General features: G+C 34.4%; 1 protein-coding gene across 2 annotated transcripts; it reads left to right on the top strand.

Moving 5' to 3' along the window:
• Positions 1-621: 621 nt before the first annotated feature.
• LOC137401987 (protein rolling stone-like) lies at positions 622-16,348 on the top strand. Of its 2 annotated transcripts, none has more exons than XM_068088459.1 (6): positions 622-793; positions 3,345-3,466; positions 10,024-10,137; positions 12,628-12,830; positions 15,284-15,448; positions 15,917-16,348. In XM_068088459.1, exons 3-6 carry the CDS (start codon positions 10,050-10,052, stop codon positions 15,956-15,958), a joined length of 498 nt encoding a protein of 165 aa, XP_067944560.1. In that variant the 5' UTR covers positions 622-793; positions 3,345-3,466; positions 10,024-10,049; the 3' UTR covers positions 15,959-16,348. The 2 variants fall into 2 exon arrangements, with proteins under 2 accessions (XP_067944560.1, XP_067944559.1); XM_068088458.1 differs by lacking the exon at positions 622-793 and adding an exon at positions 2,145-2,170.
• Positions 16,349-17,722: the final 1,374 nt, after the last annotated feature.

Raw genomic sequence — 17,722 nt, 5'->3', positions numbered from 1 at the left:
GTTTTGTCATGAATCCAGATTTCTATATTTTTAGTAACTACTTTGGCATAAGTTTTGCATTTGGAGAACATTCGCAGCCTCACCCAAGAGTTTTTAAGATTTCAGGTGTCTGAAATATGGCTCCTGTAACAATATCTGAGAGCATTTGGAATAATCAGTACTTTTTATTATAATAAAAGTCGTGTCCATCTGTCTGTCTGAAGCCCTGTTGGAGAATGGGAAAGCAGTTCTGACAATCTCTCATGGCTCATGAGACTGCAAGGGTACTAATCAATTATTAAGTGGGCGTTACGATAAACCTGAGTTGTTAAAATTTTCATGTCGCACTTCCTGTAAATTCTGGACATCCCAGAGAGGCAGAGGCAGACCTAAATTCTTAGAACTAGGTCACTGAATAGGGACATGATGCATTGCACTTTCTGCATCACTGGTGTCAATCTATTACAGTAACTGCAGTCTTAGCAGATGTGGGATATAATTGGTGATTAGCCAATCTGTTTGGTAAGTCTATCATCCTCATGAAGTTAAGTCTTGATTCCAAATTGCCCTTACTATCAGTGCTGGTTAGTATTTAGCCATATATGTTTGAATCATTGCGCTTGGTTATCATGGGTAGAACTGGAGAGTGCTCCTTTCAGAACTTATTCTTTTCAAACACAGAGCCTTGGCGTCTCTTCTCTTCTGAACATAGACTTAACAAAGTATGGAGGATTTTCTACCTAGGTTGGAGATGGCTTTCAGTCATTTTCTTTTCTGCGTTCACCATATTCTCTGGAGCTGCCGAGCAGACATGGTAAAATGATTGGCTACTACTTGGATGATTTGAAAGATTTTTTACTAGTCTGTTATTCAAACTATCGCTGACCTGCATTCTTTATCGACAGCAGGTCATTAGATGGTTGATGATACAGATCTGCTAAAGAATGGTTTTTACCATGAAGTTAGTTGCTACAGGATAAAAGTGAATTCTCTCTTACATTGGGAATTTACTCGTATACAAAATTGTAGTGGATTTTGGCAAAAATTATCGGTATTTCTTTATCGTTTGCAATTGTTTTTGCCATTTGAGATGATCTGACTTCAAGGATGTTTCAAGATTGAAATCGATAAAACTCGATCGCGGTGATCATGCTCAGATATAAGCAAAAGTGTGGTTATGAGGCCTATAGTTGCACTTTGTCTAAGAAGCCGACAAAATAGAGACGCGTAATGCTGCAATTTGAACATATTAGCCGATATCAGTAACAAGTGACATCTGTTCGGCATGCATTTTCTTCTGAGCGTTTTAACAGCAATGAGGTTTTGCAAATTTTAACCTTGAAACATCTTGGCAGTCAGATCACCTCAAACATCAACAACAATCGCAAATAATAAAAAATACTGATAAAGTTCTTGTGTAATTAGCTTAAGTTTGTCATATTAACCAGAGTTCATCACACCTATATTGTTATTGGCTATTGTTCGTTCATCCATCTATCTGTCCGTCTGTCCATCCATCTGTCTGTTTCCTTTTCTCTCGCAAAGCAAATTTTATTTTCTGATTGGCACAATTATTTTGAAGTATTGGAAGGTGGCTGGTCAACTCAGTTGGCCATTCTAATAAGCTGAATATCATGGGCTCATTAACCATAATATTCTCTAACATGCTAGCCATTTCCTTAATTGCATTTAGTGATCGTGTGAAAGTACCCTCATTTAATACAACTGCGATTGTAACACAAAAATAAAAGTCTTTGACATCCATACTTCACTTTATCATTTTTGATAATTTAATATTAATATCAAAGTCATCTTTTATTAATTATGAATCTGTGAGTGCTTTTAAACACATCTCAAACAAAGATGATTTCCGATAAAAGAAATTATGATGAAAATTGTGATCTATCCAATAAGGACTACTCAATGAATCAGTTTGCATAGGTTATTTATCTTTTGCAAACCACTAAGGCTTACGGTAGAAAGAGTGGTGGCTGTCATTCAGGTAGAGAAAGTGGTGGCCATCATTCAGGTAGAAAGAGTGGTGGCTATCATTCAGGTGGAGAGAGTGGTGGCTATCATTCAGGTGGAGAGAGTGGTGGCTATCATTCAGGTGGAGAGCGTGGTGGCTATCATTCAGGTGGAGAGTGTGGTGGCTATCATTCAGGTGGAGAGAGTGGTGGCTATCATTCAGGTAGAGAGAGTGATGGCTATCATTCAGGTAGAGAGAGTGGTGGCTATCATTCAGGTGGAGAGAGTGGAGGCTATCATTCAGATTGTAAAATACAATTTACAAAGTTAGATCAGTAAATACAACAGAGATGATCTGAGTACCTTCTGTGATCCCAAAGCTATTAATCTATAGAGCTGGTCTTATTTCAGCTCAACTATTCTAACTGTGTCTAGAGTAGTTTTTTTCAGTCATATTTAGAAAACTGTAATGGCATGATGTAACCTTGAATAAACATAAGTCAGAATGTCATATTATCACTGAATTTCTATGCTTCGAATAGGTTTGGAGTTGCTTCCACTACAAATCATAGAAACAGTAGAATCCTGCACAGTTAACGTTGATTCGCTTCGTTAAAATTGTGGGAAAGCCTTCGCTGTAAGAGTACATTGAGACTTGAGTACTTTGATGGATCCGAATTGACAACACTCAGTTAAGCTCTTCCCAATACTGCCACTCACCTGTTTTCTGATTGACTATGCCTTTACACAAATATTTACATGTGAAGGAGTGGTTGCTCGTAAGAGGATGACGAAATAATTACTAGTTAGTACAACTAGTTGACTATGCATGAACTGAGAAGTGACTGTGACTAAAAGAGAGTCTACTTTAACAAGTTTTATTTTGAGGAATACATCACTATTCTTGAAAAGATCTATAGCGCAATTCTAAATTGTTAGAGTGGGAGAGCAACTCCGCACCCATTCAGTAACATGGAAACGCAGCGTACGTATACTTATCAGATGTGGAAGACAACAGAAGAGAATCTGTTGTTTAATCTTGATAAAACTTGATCACGATTAAAATGCTCAGATCAATCGAAAGTGTGATCATGATATCTGTAGTTGAAAGAGATCGACAGAAAAGAAACGCATAATGCTTTAACTTGAATGCAGTAGCCGATATCAATTAGCGCAATGAAAAAAACTAGTGACGCCATTTCGCATGTATTTTTCATCTGAGCATTCTAATTGTGATTAAATTTTATTGATTTCAATTTTAAAACGCTCTGACAGTCAGCTAACCTCAAACATCAAAGCGATCGCAAATGATAGAACATACCGATTCTTTCCAATAAAATCAACTAAAATTTTGTGAAAGTTTGTTTTGAATAAACGTCAGGCTGCTTCTCTGATAGGTACGCTGATGAAAGCCAAAGGGTGAAGTGGTTCATCTACCTGACCAGCTGGGGTATTCTAGCCTTTACCATAGCACAATTGGTAAACGCAGTCGTGGCAACAGTATGCTATGGACATTCAAGTAAGTTGACTATCACAAGTAGCTACAAATAAATGCTATAAAAAAGTAGGAGGGGACAATTTCTAGAAAGATGGTGGGCAATTCCGACTCCTAAAGACCTTAAGGAGGGAAGGTACATACCTCACTGTCAAAGAAATAATATATTAGATGCCTCATTCAAAGCTGTAAAAGCCATAAAATATTATAGGTACATGTAGGTCATGGCTTTGGTTAGTGATCTTCTAAAGAATCAGGCATTTCAGTTTTTCCGTTCAAATAGCATTTGTTGAAACTTAAAACTGTTAGTATATTAGGCTGAGAACTAATAACATCACCTTTAAATTGTTCACACTCATACTTCTAGCTTACCAAATATGGACCTTTCTCTGACTTCCTCTATAAGGGGAGTAACTATGATGCCACGCCAGGGTCAAGTCCTTTAAACTTCCATGTTTTAGGCTTTTCCTTTAGCAATGTTGAGATAGGGGATGATTCTACTTTTATCATCTCTGACCTTACTTGGTTTAAAATTACAAAAAAATATAATTATTTCTAGTTGTGGTCCTTCTATGGAAGTCTTTATAGCTCATTCATAAATTGAGCTTGTCAAATAGCTACTTGCTTTATCATGATTTGAAACAGAGAACAATTATTAGTTTATACCAGCTTTTCAAAGGGAAGCAGTTATTAACTTGTACTAACCTTTCCGAGTTTCTAGGTTTTTATTAAGTAGATATGCCCAAGTTTTGAGTTGAAAAGTACTCGATGTCTTTTCAGAGAATTTTTAAGTTTCTAACAAAAATGTTTTTGTAACATAATCTCCGAGAACATTTAATTAATCAGTATTCTTTACTAAAATAAGAGCCATGCCCATCTGTGTGTCCAGAGCCATGGTTGAAGATCAAAAATGAATTGCGTGGTGCGGAATTCAAACTTGTAACAGTTAGTTTTACAGATCAGCACTTTTATGCATGGTCCGATCATTCACATTACTGCAGCAGTAACACTAGTTAATTTCCTCTTTAGTAAATTAGCTGTATATTATGCTGTACTGGTGCCATGCCACCTGTTTTTGTAGTCGGCATGAGAATAGATGTCAATCATAAGCAGCTGCCAAGTCTGTCTTGAACCTACTGTAATCTTTTCTGTTGATTATGACACAGCCATTAGAACAAAAACCGATTTTCAATTTAGAAAATGGTTTCTACAAACTTTAGATTTCCATAACAGAAGATGTGTGCTAAATTTAGCGGTAGGTCATTGAATCTCACCAATATTCAAGCACAAATTGAAACATCATTAATGAACTTGTAGCTGCTAGGAGAGGGATTATCAGGAGTTATCTACTCCATCAAACTATGCCTTGCTAATTACAGTATTACGGTTTAAATCTCATCAGAATGAAATTAATTATTTAGTAGCAAAAGCACTGTTTGTGGTTTATTGTTTGTGAATAAATACCAACTAGTAACTGCTATGGGTATAAATGAGCTGTCTGATAGGAGAGTGCTGAGAATGTATGTAAACTAGAATGAATAGTAGGAGACAACTCAGAATTTAACAAGAAACACTTGATACAGTTTTGCACAGTGACTTTACCAATTTTAGTCATTGATATTGCATCTTGGAAGTCTCAGTGATATAAAAATTAAAAGCAGTTGACTTAAACTGTCGACAGTAAACAACAAATAATTGATTTATTTGCTTCCTGTACAGGCTTCAATACTTGAAGATTTTATTCTTTTTTTGTGAAACTTTATTTTAAGTTAAAGAAATCAATATCTATGTTCTTATATAAGACTTCATTATGGATAATGACAGCAGTACTTACTTCAGCATGATATGTACATAACAGCAGTACTTACTTCAGCATGATATGTACATGGCAGCAGTACTTACTTCGGCATGATATGTACATGACACCAGTACTTACATCAGCATGATATGTACATGACAGCAGTACTTACTTCAACATGATATGTACATGACAGTAGTACTTACTTCAACATGATATGTACATAATAGCAGTACTTACTTCAACATGATATGTACGTGACAGCAGTACTTACTTCAACATGATATGTACATGTCAGCAGTACTTGCTTCAGCTAGAGCAGCATTCATTGCTTTTTAGCTGAAGTAAGTACTGCTAGAGAAGATGATAAATTTTCAGGAAGTTACGCAAGTGAATATTATAAAGATACTAGGTGAATGCCCGGCGTTACCCGGGTAATAAAAAAGTCTTTGGACAGAAAATTTATTTTTATTTAACATATACAACATTTATCATTCTAACTTTTAAATTTCATATTATGGAAAAAGTGTTTTTGTGCAGTTCAAATGAATTCAGAAAAAATAAAACAACTTTAAAGGTTTTCAAACTTTTTCAAACAACCGTAACTTTTAAATTTCACATAATGAAATATGTGTTTTGTTAAAATAAATTAAGAGGGAAAATAAAACTGTAAAGGTGTTTAAATGTAAATGCAAAATAATTAGCAAATAATGGCTAAATATAGTCGGTTTTGTTACGACTCCAATAAAAAATAATTTCGTATTCGATTATATGATTTTAGTTTGCTTTCGTGTTGACATCATAATGCAAAAAATATTGTATAGAGGGATATAAAAACCCAAAGTAATTACATAATGAAACCACTGCCTGGTAAAAATCATCAAAATCATCATCATTTTAAGCTATTAACAAAACAATATGTTAACCGTAGTAACTATAGTTACCTACAATAACTTTGGTGTATTTTGTAGTTATGGTCTTATAGGAATATATGTAACTTATATGAATTTAGCTTACTAAAAACATACTTGATGGAAGTTCTAATATGCATTTTAGTAAACCTTTACCTGAAAATTTATCAATTGTCTATTTGCAAATTTGCTTTTACCATAACGGATGGCCCTGAACTGAGATGCAATTACAATCGCCAAACTTAAAGTTCGAGAGAAATTATTGTTGATACCGTTTTGCGAAAAACAAATTAGCCCTAGTACGACGAGAACAAACTTTATTCTGAAGAGATACATGATTTTAGACAAAAATCTTTTAGATTTTATTGGAAAGTATCGATATTTCTTTATCATTTGCAAATGTTTCTGATGTTTGAGGTGATCTGATTTTCAGGATATTTTAAGAAAAAATCGATAAAACTTGATCACAACTAAAACACTAAGATCAATCCAAATGCGATTACGGCATCTATAATTGGCATCTATAGTTGCAAAGAGACCGACAGATTAGATACACGTAACACTTCAGTTTGAGCGCAATAGCCGATATCAACTATAGCAACAATAACAAATTGTGACATCATTTTGTACATTGTTTCTAAGCGTGTTGATCGGGATCAAGTTTTATCGATTTTATTCTAGACAATTTAATCTTGGCAATCAGATCATCTCAAACATAAAAAATAATCACAAATGATAGAAAAATATCAATTTTTTTTGATAAATCTACAAAAATTTAAATGATACTAATTAGCAAAGCTTAACTTTATGGAGTTGGTAATTCCTGATAGCCACTGTCCTAGCATCTACAAGTTTGAATTTGGTTTAGTTCCTGCTTGAATATTGACAGAGACCCTTTGCCCTACCACTACACTTAGCACAACTTTTGTTATGAAATTCTACAGGATGTAGAAACCTTTTTTTCTAAATTGAAAATCGGTCTTTGCTCCTAGGTGCAGTGTCACAATTAACAGAACAAATTGTAGTACTGTAGTTGTTATTACAGTTCAAGATAGACGCGGCAGCCGCTTATGGTTAGCATCTGTGCTCAGCAAAACTACAAACAGGATGAGTGATATGGCCACCAAAACAGTATCATAAACACCTCATTTACTAAAAAGGAAATTAGTTCGTGTCACTGCAAATGATCCCTTACAATGAGCAGGTGCAATATTTTTTTTGTTGGTCAAAAAACATCATTTGACTTGTTAGATACGTCAGCAAGCGTACGACAGCAGAATCATTGGTCGATAAAGATGTCCCTGCTCAGAGAAAGCTAATTATTTTAATGTAAAAGTGTGTGTCACAAAAGCTAACAGTCGCTGACATTAGTATAGTTGCTGCTGCTTGACACTAAAGATAAACTGCGTTGCGAGATGATGATTAGCTTAAAATACCGTAAAACCTTTATTTGAACGATACTTTTATTTGAACACCACCCTTAATAGAACGCCACTATAAAAGAAGGGTTAAAAAAATACAACTCTACCCTTTAATTGAACACCACCTTTATTTGCCTTCTACTTCGACATTCTTTGCTCTTTGATAGAAAGTGATCAGTAGAGGTGTACACAAAGTAGTACTAATAATGACTCGGTTACATAAATGTTTAAATGGTTTAAATGTTTAAATGGAGTAGCTAGTAGAACCGCATGTGTAATTGAAACATGCTCAACAATAGGTTCTCATTGTAGTGTTTCAACTTCGCTGCCGTAAATAAATTGGGGTATTAAAACCATTTCCAAAACCACTTAAGGTGCGTTTACACCAGGCCGATTTGTCGGAGTTTTTTTCAACTCCGACAAATCGGCCTGGTGTAAACGCACCTTTATAGTTGCTATTGCAGAAATCTAGGTTCCAGATTTTCTCAAATTTTCAAATATTAACCTCAATCATTAAGAAAAAAAAGTTTAATTTTAATGCACTCACAAAAGGCTAAGGTACGGTGAAGGTGTCGATACTACAGTAGCAAACTTGAACATTTCGATTTTGGTTGGAGATGTCAACCCGCAGTAGTTGGATAACATTTCCATCGCTCTGGGTTAGCTGCTTTGTAACATCTGCCACTGTAATCAGACAGCTGCCAGCAGCTAGTGTTGAGTAGATGGAGAGTGTATTTTGTTACTCTTTGACCGCACTTTACAACTGGTGAATGTAGAGCAGGCTAAAAAAGCAAGAGACACAAAAAACTATATAATTATGTTTAGACAAAATAAAAACTGTCCATAAAGCCACCAAACACTGCAAGAAAATAAAAACTGACTGCAAAAGTTCTCAGGTTTTAGTGACCAGCTTGTGTGAATTTTATTGTACAAGTTTATCTTATTTTAAAACTTCAGTTTAGTGCATAATTAGTGCTGCATTTAAGTTAACAATCTATTGATATATATAGTATACGCTATATTATATATATATATATATATATATATATATATATATATATATATATATATATATATATATATATATACTTTGCATATATGTGCAAAGTAAGCCAGATTGCCCGTGAGCGGGCGAGCGGGTCAAAAGTAACAATGCGATTTAGCACTTGTTACCTTGTCACCTGAAGATTGTGTAACATCTCACTTTGGGCTTTTACTTTTTTCCATTACTTTCCCTTTTTTCTGATGCTACGGATAGTTTCGAAGATTCAAAAAAATAGCTCAAAGATTTCTCCCTATGTCTTTCTATAGCTGTTTAATTCTAAAAGCATTGCCTCATCTTTTTACCACTACTACGACTTTTACTAGCCATCATCAAATGCTATATAGCGCTGTTTAATATAATTATTAATAAATTTTCTGAGCACCATACAACCAAACAGCATAAAAGTGGACAGTGTGTTAATGAGCTCGTTTACTAACTTTTTAGAAACACGGGCGTGATATGTTGAAATTGATATATTCATATTTCGAAGCAAGTAGTTTGTTGAGCTTGCTTGTCAAAAAATTAATACAATCAGAAATTTGTAACCAAAGGTTTGATTGTGTGTTTAAAAAATGTGAAGTTAGTTTCTCTATCTTGACAACCGTAGGCCACTAATGCATAATAATTTATTGCCTATTTAATACCTGAAGGGTATTTATTGCTAGGTATTTCTATTATATTAGGGTTATCTTCCCTTAAATAGTTCTGGCCACAAAGTTTAGCCTCAGTAACAAACAAATAATCTAGAATTCACTGTTGCCTTAATTAGGTCCTAATTAAGGCAACAGTGAATTTTAATTTTTTGTTTTGGTAAAACATGGGGAAGCCATTTATAAACTCTTAATGCTTTGCCAAATCCCTTCTTAGCTAAACTAAAGCTCTGAGGCTATAAAGAAAGGCTCAGAGCTAGCTCCCTTTTGACTGATAACCTTAAATCTAATGTTTCATTAAAAAGTTACATGAAATATAATAGCTAGCAATCTCATCAACGACCAAACTCAAAATACCAAAATGAACACACTGAGAGTTAACCAAATTCATTTCGATGCAAATATTTTGGAAGCAGCATTGCAAATATCTTTAAGAAACATGGTTAGCTATTTATAAATTCTGTAAAAGCGCTGTAAAATACTCAAAATTAAACCAGAGTTCTCTTTAGGGAGACTTTCAGTTTTAGCCATCTTGTTATAGTAGCACTTGAAATGCATTCTTAAGGATTACAGGTAATATGGTTGCTAATGAGGCAAATCGCATTTCTGGTCATAAAGCCAGTTATTTTACAGAATATATAACATGTCATGTGGTGGGTGTTTTCTCTATTGAAACTATACATTCAGAAGCTGTTTGAGGTTTCACATTGTATAATATTTACGCAATGGAAATGTTATGTATGATTTTTGTTCTAGGAAGTTCAAAAGATGTTAAGTGGTATATGAAGTTGAACTGGTTCCTATATGAGCTCACATCAGGAGAGACAATTCTAATCTCTCTTTTATTCTGGTCTCTGATATATAATGAAGGTATGGTTATTCTATAATTTTTTTTACTATAATAAGAGTTGTGTTCACCTGAAATTATGATTATAGGCTAGAAAAACATTACTTTTAGTGGGATTTTATTTGTTGAATATTTACTTGCTAGACCAGCACACTGCAACTGGCACCAATTGGTCACCTTGCCATATCTGAGTAAATGTGCACATAGTTATTACATGTGATGCAGTGAATTACTACATTTGATGATCACTCATATCACACCAGAATGCCAGGGTACTAATCTATATTTAACTGTGAGTATCTGTCATCATTAGCTTGTCTAGTTCTAGTGATAATGTTTTGGTAACAAATATCTGTTGCTCTGAGGATTTGAATTTACAACATTCAAATCGCAAGTCAACAATCAAGTGCGTGTAACAACTAGGCTAAGCCATTCTTACCATTTGCACCTTTTTATTTAACCTTATCATGATTGCACGCTACAAAAAAATGTACTTCTTGTTATTAATTAATAATACCTTTTGCTTTTTTTTCTTGACTTTTTGCAAAAGCCATTTCTAAGTTCATTACCTATTTTTTTAATTTTAAATTTTCAAATTATGTAGCTGTTTTAATTTCAGATGTGCCGTTACAGTTTTATTTCCAATTTCTTCTAAGGGCAATAGGGAGATCTACAAAGTACTAAGACAAAGTACCCTTGCCCAATTCAATGCTGTATGTTTGTACCAAGTTTGAGAAGTACCAATATTGTTCATCAAAACTTTGAATACAACGAGCTTCTGCGACGATAGCAAACTTTTTATACAGACTCTTCTATGTAGTCATTGTTATTACTAATTTAGCATATTCTTGATTTTTATTTATTTTTTTCGCTTCATAATAAGTGTATCAGTAGCAAATCCTTTTCATTGTAATAATTAGCAAAACAGATTATCTAGCCATTATTTGCTAATTATTTCACATTTAAACACTTTTACAGCTGTTTTCTTTTTTCTCTCAGTTTATTTGAGCTGCCCAAAACACTTTTCTCACGATGTGAAGTTAAAAATTTAGAATGATAAATGTTGTACATGTTAAATGAAAATAAATTTTTGGTGAAAAGGCTTTTTTCTTACTCGGGCAATGCCGGGCATTTATTTAGTACGATATATAGGGTGCTAACTCCATTGTCGTTAAACTTTAATAGAACACAAACATTGGCTGACTGCTATAGCACCTGAATAAGACACTGATTAATAATTAATGTTTGTGTGTTGGATTGAGATAGCCGTAGCCTAGTGGTTGAAGGTACCTGACTGTAAACAACAGGTTGGGCTTAATTCCCAGAAAGTGTCACTGGTAGTGACAGGAAGGGTTGCCTTCTCTCTGCCAAATCGGCAATGTAGGCTAGCCAGCACCTAGTCGGGCAATCGGGCAATAGCCAAACTTGTTATGGCTAAGAGAAAAATGTTCAAATTAACTGGTGCCAGGAAGAACATTCATTCACAATCAAGCATCTACTTTATGTAAGGTGTTTTATTAAAGTTGGTTTCGCAGTTTTGAAAATGTGCTTTGGTTGCCTCTAGATAAAGAATTGTTGTGTTCGACAGAGATCTCTTTGTGTTCGCCAAAGAGATTAAAAGTTGAGGATAAAAATTGTTTAAATGAAACGATGCAGGCTACCGTGGTAGTAGCTATACACTTTGCTGGTCTCTCTCTCTTTTTGCCATAGAGATAGTACATGTAGCTAAGCCTCATAACTGCGTGAATTATAAAGAGAAAAATGCCGCTAAAGGAATGCAAATGGCACCAATATGGTACTTTATGCATTAAGAGGTATTAATTTATCTATACACTGTTCTGTGAGACTGGAGAAGGTTGTAATAACAACCAAATATCTTCTTTGATCAAGCAAAATATATTTAAGGCTGGTCCATAAGATAGTTACAAGCAGGCCATTTAATGTCTTTTCAATGTGAACATAGTGTAAGTCCGAGAACTGTGTCATTATGACACGATTCTCTTAATGAAGTCACTCTCTTTATACAGTTCCACATCTCATAATAACCAGTTGATCTTTATATAACTAATGCTATGGTTCCATAGAGTGATAGCGTAGTGATTCACCCCCATATGACGCTGCAATGCCATCATAGAAACAACTATATCGCTCTCATTCTGCCATGATTCAGTGTCGCTGTTTGGAAGTGAAGCATCTGTTTGATGCACCATCATTGTGCCATGGAAACAGCCTTAGCAATTAATGGCATCACACTAGTGGGTGTGTAGGTCTTTCTCTCCTGTTGCTTTATATGCGAACGTATGCTTTGACATGAGGAGTCGCCCGACCATCACTCTATTATAGCACTCTATGGAAACATGATCAGCTTGCCAGCCCAGAGTAGCAATTTAGCAATGGCGTACCTAGGTGTCTCTACAACTATCGCTGTATAGAGACTTATTATAATGACATCACATTTGCTCACCTTGCTGTATCCTTCGATGTTGTCTGTTAAGGACTTGGTACATTTTCAGATTACCCCATTTATGCCGATACGTATGTTACGCATGGAGTCAATGGCCTCTATGTGCTCATAGACATCTGGATCACTGCAATGCCAGTAAAGATTTTGCATGTCTACCTACCATTTCTGCTTGGTCTGTCTTATATTATCTTCAGCATAATCTATGACTATAGCGGAGGAACAAATGCCCTGGGAATGCCATACATATACTCTGTAAGTGGTACAAAATTAAAAAATATAATAACACATAATGGTAATTTAAAATATCATTGCGCAAATCTTTACTATAATAAAGCACGTGTCCATTTTTCTGTTCAAAGCTTTGCTGAGAATGGTAAAAAAGATTGCATTGTATTGGACTCGAACCTAGATATTTGGCATTTCAGCCAAGCACACTACCATCTGCTCTACTCAACCATCTTGCTCCTCGCAGAATAATTGTGCGCATTTTCACTACACACGATGATCTCTCGCAGCGCATTGGTTTGCCAGAGTACTAGTAATAATAAAAGTTCTAAAAGTTAGGAAAATGCTGAAAATGAAGTGCTTCATAGTCAGTAGAGCAACATAAGAGGGGCAAAAACAGATCTGACTTAATGGTCTTTTATTTGCTCACTTTTGCCAATATATATATATATATAAATATATATAGATCAACATAGCGTATATATATATATATATATATATATATATATATATATATATATATATATATATATATATATATATACAATATGTTTAAGTGAAACTTCACTCTATGAGTTAAACATTTTATTACTAATAATTTCATGTGGTACAATAGGTATCACACACAGTATATATATCTCAATGTATGTATTAGTTCAGTTTGTCCAGCTATAGCTATTTAAATATTGGAATGAAAAATCCATGTCACAGAAGATTTGATCTCTGAATCTCCCATTCACCAGGCAAATGCCTTACCGATTTAGCTACTCGAGATTGATGGGTTGTTAGAGCGATATATGTCACTATCTGGGTGAAAACACCCTCCCGCTCTCCGTTATGACGCAACGTCATTCTACGTTTTATAAAGAGCTGTAGATAACTAGCTTACTTAAATTAGCCATTGGATATTTGCCAGGCTAATGGCAAGTAGCAGACAACTCATTATAAGCTGATTTTTAATGCCCGCGCAATACCGGGCATTCCGCTAACCTTTAATATACTAAAAACTGTGTTTTTCCGTTTTTTCGTCCAAAGTCACTGTTAGATGTTAAGAAAAAATATTACCGCATGCAGGATTTGAACTCACAACTTTCATCTTGGTAGACTGACACTCTAACACCAGGGCCAATCAAACACCATTCTGCATTTCAGAATAATTGTGCAGATACCAGTTATTACAACTGTCGCTCTCTCATGGCTAGCCAGGGTACCAGTCTGTCCTAAGCCAAGGTTAGAGGGTGGGGTAAAGGATCACATGGTACATTGTTCAAACTCATGACATTCTGCTTAGTAGACCAACATTCTAAACCCGCACTAATCGACCATCTTCCAATGTTGAAGGATAATTGTGCAAGATGTTATCCTCGGGGCTTTATGAAAAAAAGGGAGTAGAATTAATATAGATGAAGTTTTTAAAAACAAATTTTCATGGCACACTAAACTGACAGGGTTAGAGGTTTGAATAAAATATGAAATAAAAAATATGAAATATAAAATATTCTGGCCATTTAAATATAAGTTTAACTCGATGATTAAATGGATTCATTTTTTAAATAAAAGATGTTTTATTTACTTCGCCTTTTGTCAGATGCAAATTTTTTTATTAATACATCAGTAGTAGGTAGTAGTAACTATATCATATACTTGATAGTAATAATATTAACTCCTAACTTAGCATTTTGTAATTACTAATGAGCTGCTGTGTCAGCATTTCACCCATTTATTCAACTTTTACTTTAGTGTAGAGTTACAGCTCACATTGAGACGTAATTGTTGACCCTTCTCTCCAGTTTGAGGCCAAATTGGCAAACTCGGAATCAGTTGGTCATTTCTTAGCTGATCTGTTAATAGCCTAACATTGATTGATAAAAGGACAACGGCTCTTATTGAATATCACAAAAACTATATATGCTAAAGTCATTGTTGTCTGTCTGTCTGACTTTATACGCTTTATACGCTTTATACGCTTCATGCGCTTTATACATTTTATACACTTTGTACATTTCATACGCTTTATACATTTCATACGCGTTACACATTTCATACGCTTTATACATTTCATACGCTTTATACCTTTCATACGCTTTATACATTTCATACGCTTTATACATTTCATACGCTTTATACATTTCATACGCTTTATATATTTCATACGCTTTATACATTTCACACACTTTATACATTTCATACGCTTTATACATTTCATACGCTTTATACATTTCATGCGCTTTATGCATTTTACACGCTTTATAAATTTCATACGCTTTATACCTTTTATACGCTTTATACATTTCATACGCTTTATACATTTCATACGCTTTATACCTTTCATACGCTTGATACATTTCATACGCTTTATACATTTTATACGCTTTATACATTTCATACGCTTTATACATTTCATACAAAATACTTTATATACATCGAATGTTGAATGAATGACCGAACACTCACCACTTGTGTTCACTTGTTTATTAAAGGTGCTTGACTGGAGTGATGGAGTTACCTGGCCACTGATATATTGTGGGGGTGCTGCTGTTGTTGTCATCATCATTCACTTTATTTTCTATGGCTGCTTCAAGCTCAGAGTATGGCTTTACAAATACAGAAAGGGAGACGATAACTCTTCATCATCGGTGGCCTATGTGAGTGTACGATGTGGTTATATAATAATCTATTGTGCAGTGTGATGTAACTTTTAACAGAGTCTTTGTTATAGGGTGACTCATGCAGATCAGTTATTGAAATAAAGAGCACTGATGATCTAAGGACTTTGACCCGTATCTTACCAGCAACATAAATCTTCAACCACACAAATTCTTAGAATGTGGTGGTCTGAATGATCTATAATATGTTTGTAGCTTTAAAGTTTTGGTGCATGCTGACTAACTTAATGACCACCAAACAAAAAAACTTTGTTGCTAAAAGAGTCATGATTAGAATGTCAATACATCCAAACTTTAAATAGCAAATTCAGGAAATCGACGTTTACAATGTGTAAATGTGTTTAGTATTTAGAAGTTGTTTTACCTTAAAAATTGCAGACAACTTCTAAACCAAAATGTTCTCATTACTTGGTTGCTTGAGAGTGTAACTTTCTTTATTGTTGACAGGAGGGAAGGCAGTCTGACAGCAGAGATATCGAAAAGAACTAGAACACTCTTCCAGCGGTTTGTGTCTCTACTAAAATAAAATTATGTATACTATAGCTTGCATATGTTTTCACACCTTTCTTATCTGTATGATAAGATATGCTATATAATGTATATAGCATGCATAGAACCTGTGGTCCGTTTTACTTTGTAAATCTATGGAGAGTTTTCACACCGTTGTTTGACATTTACCATTTGATGGTTTTTTGCGTGTTTGCGCATTTATCTACCATATTTTTGTTAGTATTGCCATATATTGTTATTGAATTATAAGACTATATTATCTTGTATTGGTTCAGCCAGTATGCTACAGTTTATTATTATGTATCTTACGCTAGTGAAACGAATTTTTCTCTTATACGACTGCTTCATCATATAGAATTGTTATCTTTGTTTGCTCTTTGCATAGTGTCAATACATCATTTCCTTGGTGGATACTACTCAAAAACACTCAAGATTTAACTGGCAATTATCATGTTTTTAACAAACATTACATTAAAAAAGATGTTTGATTGCCTTTAAAATACAATATATGCAAATAATGCAAAGGGTTTTAATCACTAAAATTGTTGAAAATATTAAGTTATAACCATCGTTTTGACAGTTTAAGAAGTTTGGTACAAAAAGCTACTTTTTAAGAGCTGGCAAATAATGTTTATCAAGTATGAATTGCCTCTTCAGTTTTACTTGTTTTGGGCACCAATATTTAAACGATTATTGAATTTGAAAGAAGTTTTTTTATAGTTGATTTACTTATCACGCTCTTGAGGTAAAGAGCATTTTAAACGAGAGATAGTTTAATTTGATTACAGTTGCCGCCAGTCTTGAGAGTCTGATGTTATGGTGCTATTTAGTAAAAAAAGTAAAGTTAATATTATTACAAAGAAAAGCAGTTAGGTCTAGTGGTCTAGCATGCCTGACTTGGTAAAAACAGGATAGAGTTCAAATCCCTAAAAAAGTGGCAAAAAGAATAACATCTAAGCTTAAATTACTCTCCGCAAGTTGCATCTTTCCATTTGTTGAAGTTTTCTTGCTACTGTCTTGCAGGTTCTTGCAGGTTCAAGCTTTCTTGAATCTGTCTTAGTCTTAGTAGACTGAACTCTGTGATACTGGCTGAACCTGTCTTAGTCCATTGGACTAAGACAGGTTAAGCCAGTATCACAAAGCCATTGTTTGTGTGACAATGGTTTTTAAAAACACTCACACAGCCTCTGCTCGCAGTAAGCTAAGCAAACGTCATACTCAATTTTAGAAGGATTGTTCGCACATCTTGAACTGTGACTGCACTGGAGAAGTGAATGGCCACTCATTCTAATTTGATAACATAGAACGGAATTATACAGAAATCATTGATCAACTTCAATTACACTATTGGAACCATGCTATGAAATACATAGCTATGAAACTTTGTGCAAAAAAATTATACAAAGAACTTTTTTTAGCAACTTATGCTATGTTATTAGCACTATATAAAACTTGGTATATCGTTATTTATTGGTATCATGTTGTATATTATTATTAAGCACTTTACTCCTCTTTGCTGCAAAATAAAAGAATCCTCAGCAACACAAAAACACAGGAAACGAAAATGCAACCATCAATTGGTTATTTTTAACCTGGCCTTGCCCAATATTGAAAAAAATTTGGCAAAGTAGTAGCCCGGCCCTTTTATTTGTGGTATAACCATCAAATTTTGTGCGTTACATTTTTAGGCACGTTCGCAGTTTTCGCCTATGCCAGATAACCTTCAGGCAGCGGTCATCAAAA

This window comes from Watersipora subatra, chromosome 8, assembly GCF_963576615.1.
Source record: "Watersipora subatra chromosome 8, tzWatSuba1.1, whole genome shotgun sequence".
Taxonomy (NCBI): domain Eukaryota; kingdom Metazoa; phylum Bryozoa; class Gymnolaemata; order Cheilostomatida; family Watersiporidae; genus Watersipora; species Watersipora subatra.
The sequence above is the reverse complement of the archived record's forward strand: the minus strand, read 5'-3'. Positions and strand labels throughout refer to the sequence as shown.

Coding starts and splice junctions, on each gene's coding strand:
- LOC137401987 (XM_068088459.1), top strand. CDS start 10,050: ATGAAGTTGAACTGGTTCCTATATGAGCTCACATCAGGAGAGACAATT. Junction 12,831..15,283: donor GAATGCCATACATATACTCT/GTAAGTGGTACA, acceptor TGTTTATTAAAG/GTGCTTGACTGGAGTGATGG. Junction 15,449..15,916: donor CTTCATCATCGGTGGCCTAT/GTGAGTGTACGA, acceptor TATTGTTGACAG/GAGGGAAGGCAGTCTGACAG.